General features: G+C 56.8%; 1 protein-coding gene across 4 annotated transcripts; it reads left to right on the forward strand.

The window, feature by feature from the left end:
* The first annotated feature begins 6,072 nt into the window (after positions 1-6,072).
* Positions 6,073-8,823, forward strand: NKX6-1 (NK6 homeobox 1). Of its 4 annotated transcripts, none has more exons than XM_082758755.1 (3): positions 6,073-6,982; positions 7,113-7,285; positions 7,353-8,823. In XM_082758755.1, the coding sequence occupies exons 1-3, from the start codon at positions 6,340-6,342 to the stop codon at positions 7,602-7,604; spliced, it is 1,068 nt and encodes a 355-aa protein (XP_082614881.1). In that variant the 5' UTR covers positions 6,073-6,339; the 3' UTR covers positions 7,605-8,823. The 4 variants fall into 4 exon arrangements, with proteins under 4 accessions (XP_082614881.1, XP_082614882.1, XP_082614883.1 ...); XM_082758756.1 differs by having other exon boundaries at positions 7,365-8,823; XM_082758757.1 differs by having other exon boundaries at positions 7,184-7,285; positions 7,353-7,610.
* The last annotated feature ends 243 nt before the right edge of the window (positions 8,824-9,066 follow it).

The following is a 9,066-nucleotide window of genomic DNA, read 5'->3' on the forward strand; positions in this document are numbered from 1 at the left end:
CTCCTGAGCACCACAAGCAGCTCGTGCCATCTGCAGAACATGACTGCTACTGACACCAGTGGTGATGAGAAATTAGAAGGAAAGGATGAAGGTGAAGAGAAGCAGGAGCCCGTAGAGGTCACCAAGAAATGTGTACAAAATAGCAGATTTCTCTGCACGGCAGGGCACAGAAGTGTATTGTATCCCAGGAACTGTTGGCAATGCCACTGCAAACTGAGGTGGGCTAGGAAAGTGCTCCTTCTGGCAACAGGCTTTTTAGTACAGGAGAAAACACAAAACATGGAACAACCCTTCTCTGCTAAGATCTGTCTTATTACAGAGCAATCAGAACATCTGTCTCCCTGCCTCCCTTGGCAGCTCCCAAGCCCCCCAGAGTTCTCTCTGCCTTCCCCATCACACCTCTGCAGCACGGGTCTGGCCTCCATAACAAAAGTTGACACAGCCGTTGGGGATGATATGGTGCCCCGGGGTCTGCAGGGCTGGATAGTGCCCCATGTCACAGGGACAAGAGCAGAAGCTGCCTCCTGCAACTCCAGCAAGGCGTGGGGAAGCGATGCTGCACCCCTGCCGCCCCTGCCCTGGCCAGGAGCAAGAGCTCTTGCCCCTTGCCTTGTGGCACAGCAGCTCCTGCTGGCACAGGGCAGGAGAATCACCTTGTGCACTAATAGAGCTGCATCCTCCGTTAAATCCTCCCTTGCATGCAGGGTACAGAGATAGTAGTAGATGTCTGCACGATGCACTATGTACAACATCCTGTGATGTAACATATCCCCTTTACAGTAGCCTTTCTGGGGAAAAATTGCTGCACTCCAGTAAAGATGTGGCCCGATGGGAGCCGAACAGAGTGGGAAGAGAGGCAGTGGGGTGCCGGAGCTGGAGCGCGGCCAGGCAGAAGAATTAACTACGTTATTGTTGCAAAAAGCACCCTGGGACCTCTAACGACCACAAGCGGTCAGGAGCCGGCTCTCACAGCTCACCTCCAGACCAGAGATGATTTATAACACCAAGGGGGAAGTAAAAGCTTTACCAGAGCAGTCCGTGCGCAGCACACATTAAAGGCAAGGAAAACGCAGGACTCTCAACTCGGAAAACCAGAGACGGAAGCACACGAGCCAAGAGCAGAGCGGCTGGTGACAGCTCGCTAGGTGGAGCTGCGAGAACAAGGACGGGGCAGCAGCCCCGCAGCCCCACGGAGCCGGGGGTGTCCTCCCGCCACTGGAAGCAGCTGGTGCTGCTTAACGAAGGAAGCACAATCTTTTCTTAAAAAATAACAAAAAACAACGCACACAGAAGTAACCTTACAGAGTCTGCTGCTGCGACTAATTTTTTTTTTTATTATTATTATTTTTTTTGCTTTAGCTTGAATGTTCAAATCAATGCAGCCCCGTCAGCCTTCGATGTGATGGAAAATGATGAAATAAGATTTTATAAAAATCATACAAATATGCACATAATGATAGCTGCTGCCGCCACTTCCTCTCCTCCCCCCCCTCCCCCCCCCCCCCCCAGTTTAGATAATCAATTTAACGATTTCCAGTTCCCTGACACCGGACAACCCTGTGCCAACAATTTCTAAGCAGAGTGCTCTCTGCTGATTTCCATGGGGGCTGTGTAAAGATCGATGCCCAGAGATGGCCTACTGTACACTCGTTTTCCTCTCAGAGTGAAACAAACTGCACAATAGCTCCAGCAATGCCAGTTAAATTTCCATACAGTTTTGTTGTTAATGTGAATCCAAAGTACAGTCAGACATTAGTTTTCACCCTGATGCGTACCTGGTAATCTGCATGGAGGCAGCACAGACATGAACTCCAGAGCTGTGTCCAGACCCGTGGGGAGTGGTGGTGGGGAACATGCCTGGGGGGTGGCTGGCCCGCGGGGGGACACCTGGTGCCTCCTGTAGGGCCTGTGTTGGTGCCTCCATCCTCTACCTGTGCCTTGCATGCATGCTTGCCATGTGACTGGATGTTCTGCACAATGAACTGCAGTGCAAAGCAACCAAAATTGACTTGGGAACACAGCAGCTGGACAAAGAGAAATGGCAGAGATCGAATACTAGGGCTCTTACACACGTGGCCCATGACGCATATGAGTCTGCATGACTGTTACCTGCAGGTTTCTGCAGTGGTTTCCTAGGCCAGTACCAATACAGTGTTTATTTATTTATTTACTTTTTATTGTTGTTGTTAATACATAACTGTTTTTCATAATAAATTTACAAAACCATTGTTTGTACTGAGGCTTCGCTTTGGCTTGCTTTTGAGCAAAGCTCAAAGCTCAAAGTAGCTGAGGCTACTTTGGCTTGCTTTTAGGGGGCCAGATGATAAATGAGGACCAGGCACAATCACCAATCCAGAACACTGCTCCAGCCGAGCCCCATTGTCTGGGCCTAACCCTCTGCGTGCACCCCGTCCCTGTTAGGGTCCCCAGTGCCACCTGGATGCAGAGCGGGTCACTCCAATGTGACCATGCTGTGGGTCACCGTGGGCACAGCCAGTAGCAGCCCCTGGCTGCGCTCTCTACTTTCAGTGAACAGAGAGGACGAGCCATGGCACCTGCAAGCCCACCAAGGGAAAGAAGTTTTCTGTGTACCCCGCAGTGCCTGGGCACCCAGTTGCTAGCTGCGCTGCCCACTGGCACCGGGCAGGAGCACACAAACAGGAGAGTGCCAAGAAACCCTTCATATGCTGCGGACTGAGGACACAGCTTCTCTTTTAATCCTAGCTTCCTGGCTTTCCCCCAGCAGGGATCAGTCCGGACCAACGATAACAAACAAAAAGTAAAAGTAACTATTCTGCTGCAGCACCACACATTTTCCACACTCCAGAAAGGAGAAAAACATTTTGCACGACTCAGGAGTTGTAAATATATTTCTGCACCACGTTTAAGAAAAGAAACACTGAGGCAGCGGCTGCCATGAAGGAACCCCCAGGGACATGCTGCTCCTTGCACGCTTGTCGCAAATGGAGCAGGTTCTGCTTCCTCTCGATCTCACCAAAACCTCGGCCTCCGGTGCAAATTCCTGCCACCGTTATTCTGGATGCGCTTCGGCACAAATGGGAGCACTACTCCGGCCGCGATGCGGGGAGCACGGCGCCACAGCAGCAAAGCAACAGTGAGGCGTCCTCGGGAGTGACACGGAACCCCGGGAAGGGCACAGGTCTCAGAATCTGTCCCCGGCTGGCAGCGTGAGGCTGCTGCCCACAGAACCGACCCCGGCGCGGTCGGGCTGAGCGAGTAATGCAGAGCGGTGTCGCTCTGAGGCCGGCGTCTCCACCAAGCCCCCCGGCTGTCCTCGGCACGGAGGAGAGGCAGAGAGGGCTGTACTTCGGGAAGCCCAAACGCTTGCTGCCGCCGTGGTAAGAAAGAAACGGGGGCGTCCGTGCCGCGTACGGTGCTCCCCAGAGGTCTGCACCCGAGCACGGCGCCTCCCGAGCTGTGCGGCACCGCCGCCGCATCGCCCCCTGAGCCCCCCACCAGCTCCCAGGGCCAGCCCTCGGGGGGCCGTTCAGGCCGAAAGAGGCAAAGGAGAAGGTCTCCTGGGGGTGCCGGTGCAGCCCGCGGGGACATTTCCCCGAGGGGGCCCGCAGCCGGGTCACCATGCAGCGACGCCTTTCGCTTGGGCTGCCGCCGGAGCCGGGCGCGCCGGGGCAAGGCTGCAGACGGTACCTCTGACCGGTACCGAAAGTGCCGGCTCCCGAAACGTTTTCTGGCCGGCTTTGCCTCGGTTTTATCGCCCAGTGAGAGAGGACTCAGAGGGTGGCGTTTCGTGCGTGGAATTTTAATTATAATTTTATTATATTTTAGTGTATTATTGGCTTACAGTTTTGTAGTCTTACAAGAAATTTCTGTTTCCACATCTCCATTAAACGCCTGATTCATTTTCTTGGCTCCGGTAATACTTCACTAAAGAATCACTGTTCCGCATTAGATAAATATAAGACCGAGTGTGATTGACCTATTAACTATTTTTAATTAGCTTTTACTGTTCCTCAACTATCCCGTGTTTCTGAAGAAGCAGAAAGAGAATGAGAGTACCCCCGTGTCACAGAGCTAGCCCACGGACCCAGGTTATTCGCCAGACTTGGCAGAAGTCTGCTGCAGAGAATCTTACAACATCACAATTCTTCTGCTCTAGCGGATGTCATAATGGACACATTTGCAGCTTGAATTATGGGCGAGAGTGAACATTTTTCAATCTTTATAGCATTTTTATGCTCTGCCTTCCTTTTTGGTAATCAGATCTTGATTAAGAGTTGGAATTAGCACCCAGAAGAACATTAGGATTTCCTGGCTCAGCTCCTCTCCCCAGCCTAGGGCGGACAGCAAACGACTCGGCTCCTTTTCAGCGTTGCTACAACAAAACGGCCTCGAAGTCCCCGTCCATCTCTTGCAGAAAGTAGCCGGCCGCTCGCTCGCACCGGGTCACACACGGTACCGGCGGTGTACTTTATCTGCTGAACAAAGCAACGACTCCGCGCAGCATCCGCTCCCTCCTGGCGTGCGGCACCCCTCAGGCACCTGCACTCGCGACCGGCACCGCAGGAAAACAGCAAATGACCGAGCCCAGCCGTGCCGTGCCGTGCCAAGCCGTGCCGTGCCAGGAGAGGGGTCCCTGCCCGGCGGGACGGCCGCTGCTCCAGCCGCGGCGCCTCCGTCCTCCCCTTTCCTCCCTCTCCCTGCCGCCGCCTTGCCCCGCTCCGCTCACTGCCCCCTGCCCCTGCCCCTGCCCCTGCCCCGTCTCTCGGCAGGACCCAGGGGCTGGAGGCAGCGGGAGGGAGGCCCCGCCGAGGGGAGGCCACGCCGCGGGCAGAAGGCGGCCGCCGCTCCGGCCCCACTCCGAGTGGCCGGGACCGGGCACGGGGGGAGAAACGAAATCACCAGGGAGAAATTTAAAGAAGGCAGAGGAAAGGATTTCAAAAGAGAAAAAAAAAAAAGTAAAGGCAAAAAGAAGAGGGAAAAAAAAAAAAAAAAAAAAAAAGGAAGGAAAAAGTAAAACCAGAAAGAAACGAAAAAAGACAAGGAAACAGACAAAGACAAGTAGAAAACAAAAAGTGTAAAGGAAAGACAAACGTAGAGAAAAGAAAAAGCCCAAAAAAAACAGAAAAAAGGGAAAGGAAGGAAAAAGGAAAAAAGGAAAACGGAAAGAGAAACGAAAATAAAAAGGAAAACGAAAGAAAAGTAAAAAAGAAAAAAGAAAAAGACAAATAAAAGAATAGGAAAAAATGGAAGGAAAAGAAAAAACGAAAAGGAAAAATAAAGGAAAACGGAAAAGAAAACGGAAAAAATAACGAAAATGAAAGGAAAAAAAATGAAACGAAAAAGTAAAAAAGAAAAAGGCAAAGGAATAAAGAAAGGGAAAGAAAAAAATAAAAGGAAAATGGAAAAAAAAGGATAAGAAAATTAAAAAAGAAAATGAAATTAAAAGAAAAAAGAAAACGAAAAGGAAAAAGAATAGAAGGCAAAAGAAAACGAAAAGGAAAAAGTAAAAGGGAAAGAAAAATAAAAGAACAAAAAACGAAAAGAAGAAAGAGGAAAAGGAAAAGAAGGAAAAAAATCGTGGAGGAGAAGAGAAGAGAAGAGAAGAGAAGAGAAGAGAAGAGAAGAGAAGAGAAGAGAAGAGAAGAGAAGAGAAGAGAAGAGAAGAGAAGAGAAGAGAAGAGAAGAGAAGAGAAGAGAAGAGAAGAGAAGAGAAGAGAAGAGAAGAGAAGAGAAGAGAAGAGAAGAGAAGAGAAGAGAAGAGAAGAGGAGGAGAAGAGAAGAGGAGGAGAAGACAGGAAAAGAGAAGGGGAAGAGAGGAGAGGAGAAGAGGGGAGAAGAAGAGGGGAGCAGCAGGGCCAGCCGAGCCGCCACGGGCTGTCAGGGCGGAGCGCACGGCGGCCCCGTCCCGGCCCGTCCCGGCCCGTCCCGGCAGGGCCCGGTGGGCAGGTCCGGCCGCCGCCCCGCCCCCGCCCGCCGCCGCCGCCGCCGCGCCCGCTGCCGGCCGTGCCCCCGTAAAGGAGGCAGGGAGCGGGGCGGCGCGGCAGTGCGCCCCGAGCCGCACCCGCAGCACCGCGCCGAGCCGAGCCGAGCCGAGCCGGGCCGGGCCGGGCCGGGGGCGGGCGGGAGGGAGGGATGCGGGGCGCCGAGGAGGACGAGGGGGCGGCGGGCAGGGCCCCCGCGGCGCCTTGAGCCGCGCTCCGCCGGCGCACACCCTGCGGCGCGGCCCCGATGCCCGGCGGGGCGGCGCTGGGGCGCGGAGCTCCCCGCTAGGGGCGGCGGGCGGCCCGGGCTGGATGCCGGCCATCGGGGCCCCGCGGCGCTAGGTCCGGCCGCGGCTGCGGCCGGGGCGGCGCGGGGATGCTGGCGCTGGGGCAGGCGGACGGCGCGCCCCGGCAGGGCGCCTTCCTGCTGGGCAGCCCGCCGCTGGCCGCCCTGCACAGCATGGCCGAGATGAAGGCGCCGCTGTACCCCGCGTACCCGCTGCCCGCCGGGCCCGCCTCTTCGGCCTCCGCTTCGTCCGCCTCGCCGGCCTCCGCCTCGCCCTCACCGCCGCTCGGCTCGCCCGGCCTCAAGGCGCCGGGCGTGGGCCCCGGCCCCGGCCCCGGCCCCGGCCCCGGCCCCGGCCCCGGGGGGCTCCCGGCGCCGCCGCAGCTCTCAGCCGCCACGCCGCACGGCATCAACGACATCCTGAGCCGGCCCTCGGTGCCCCTGCCGGGCGCCGCGCTCTCATCCGCCGCGCCCTCTGCATCGTCGGCGGCGCCCGCCGGACTGCTGGCCGGGCTGCCCCGCTTCGGCAGCCTCAGCCCTCCCCCGCCGCCGCCGCCTCCGCCGCCGCCGCCCGCCCTCTACTTCAGCCCCGCCGCCGCCGCCGCCGCCGCCGCCGTGGCCGCCGGGCGCTACCCAAAGCCGCTGGCCGAGTTGCCGGGCCGCACGCCCATCTTCTGGCCCGGCGTGGTGCAGGGGCCACCCTGGAGGGACGCCCGCCTGGCCTGTGCGCCCCGTAAGTACCGCACCCCGACCCCGACCCCCGGCCCCCAGCCCCGCACCCTGGTCCCGCTGCCGGTCCTGCTCCCGGCCCCGCGTTAACGCCGCGCCCCCGCGCGTGCCTCTCTCTCCTCTCGCCCCGCCAGACCAAGGCTCGATTTTGCTGGATAAGGACGGGAAGAGAAAACATACCCGACCCACTTTTTCTGGCCAGCAGATTTTCGCCCTGGAGAAGACGTTCGAGCAGACCAAGTACCTGGCGGGCCCGGAGCGCGCCCGGCTGGCCTACTCGCTGGGAATGACCGAGAGCCAGGTCAAGGTGAGGCGGGCGGGGGGCGCCTGGGGGGGTCCGGGTTAGGGTGCCGGGGCTGAGGCGGTGGCTGCAGGTCTGGTTCCAGAACCGGCGCACCAAGTGGCGGAAGAAGCACGCGGCCGAGATGGCGACGGCCAAGAAGAAGCAGGACTCGGAGACGGAGCGGCTGAAGGACGCCTCGGAGAACGAGGAGGAGGATGACGACTACAACAAGCCGCTGGACCCCAATTCGGACGACGAGAAGATCGCGCAGTTGCTCAAGAAACACAAGCCGGGCGGCGGGGGGCTGCTGCCGCCCCCGTCCGAGGGGGAGGCCTCGGCCTAGCCCCGCGCCCGCCACCGATCTCGGAGATGTACAGATTATTTTTGTAGACTCTGCGCGCCCCGTGGCCGGCGGGAGGCCGGGGGCAGAGCACGGAGGACTGCGACTATCCAGGCGCCGAGCGGCACGGAGGGGAGCGGCGGGGCTGCCCGGGTGCCACGGTGTCTCGGTGTCCTTGGGTCCCGGCCCCGCCGGGGGTCGGCTCCTGGCGAGCAGAGCGCTCCCGGCCCCGGCGCGGCTCCGCTCCCTGGCGAGCAGCAGAGAGTGAAACGAAAAAAGGGAGAAGGGAGAAGCCAGCGCGTGGACAAGTAGCTGGTGCGAATCGTCACAACCACTTTCGGTCAAAATATAAAATTCATTTAGTTGCTGTAATTGAATTTAAGGTGTGTTTTGTTTTGTATCATACGGAATACTATAGAATGTAAATTGTTTGCTTTTTTTAAGCCGATAACGATGACATATCGTGATATAGCGTCTTAACATTTATTAATTTATATTAAAAAGATTCGGTTTGTAAAGAGAAGAGCCCCGTGCACGCCCCGTTCCGTGTAATGCACTTTCTGTTCCTGAGCCCACCCAGATAAAGCGATTAAACACGCACCCTGCCGCCGTCTGCTGCCTTCTCCCCTGGGGCCGGGCCGGGGACAGGGCCGGGGGTCGCGGGCAGTCGGGGGGAGCAGGATCCGAGGCTGCTCCTAGCTGCTGCGGCGCGGCCCCAGCAGGGGTGTGGGGCCAGAGGCGAATTGCTCGGGGGGTTCACCACCGGGTGCTCGGCTTCGTTCAGCCCGGGGGAATTGAAATTCCCGACCAGCCCCGGTGCCCGCGAATTGCAGCGACCATTGTAAGGCAGGGGCACAGCAGACAAACTACCCCACGACTGCAGCGCGGGGGCACGGCGGGCAGCGGGCACCCACCGAAATTGCAGCAGGGCAGCAGATCGCCCCCGACCCTGCCCGGGACCGGACCGGGACCCCATCCTGCACCTCTCATCCCTCCCCCTTCCCCCCCCCCCACTATCCCGCGTTTAATGAGTCGCCCGCATCCTCATCACCCCAGCATGGTAATTGAGCAGATCTATTAACTTGTTACACTAGATTTGTTTAAAGAGACTATTACACAGTCATTTAATCAATTTGTTACACTGGAGGTCTTGACTTATGAGACACTTGCCGTATGATTCCTTAATGACTGAATTAATTTGTTTTAATAAAACCAACATTGTGTACAAGCGCATTTCAAGAAATGTAATTTTGGAGACGGAACAGTCCAATGCTTCATCTGATTAGGTCTTTTCCATGGTTTATCAAAGTCTGGAGTTGCCGTCATAAACTGCATGTATGGGGTATTTTTCTTTTTTATAGCGTCATTAATTTAATATGGATCATTAGTTCTTTATACACATGCATGTTCTGACAAATGTACCCAATGAATAATGCACCTAATGCGTTCGGGCTCAAATGCATCA

The sequence above is a fragment of the Aythya marila genome (genome assembly GCF_965140915.1).
Source record: "Aythya marila genome assembly, chromosome: 4".
NCBI lineage: Eukaryota > Metazoa > Chordata > Aves > Anseriformes > Anatidae > Aythya > Aythya marila.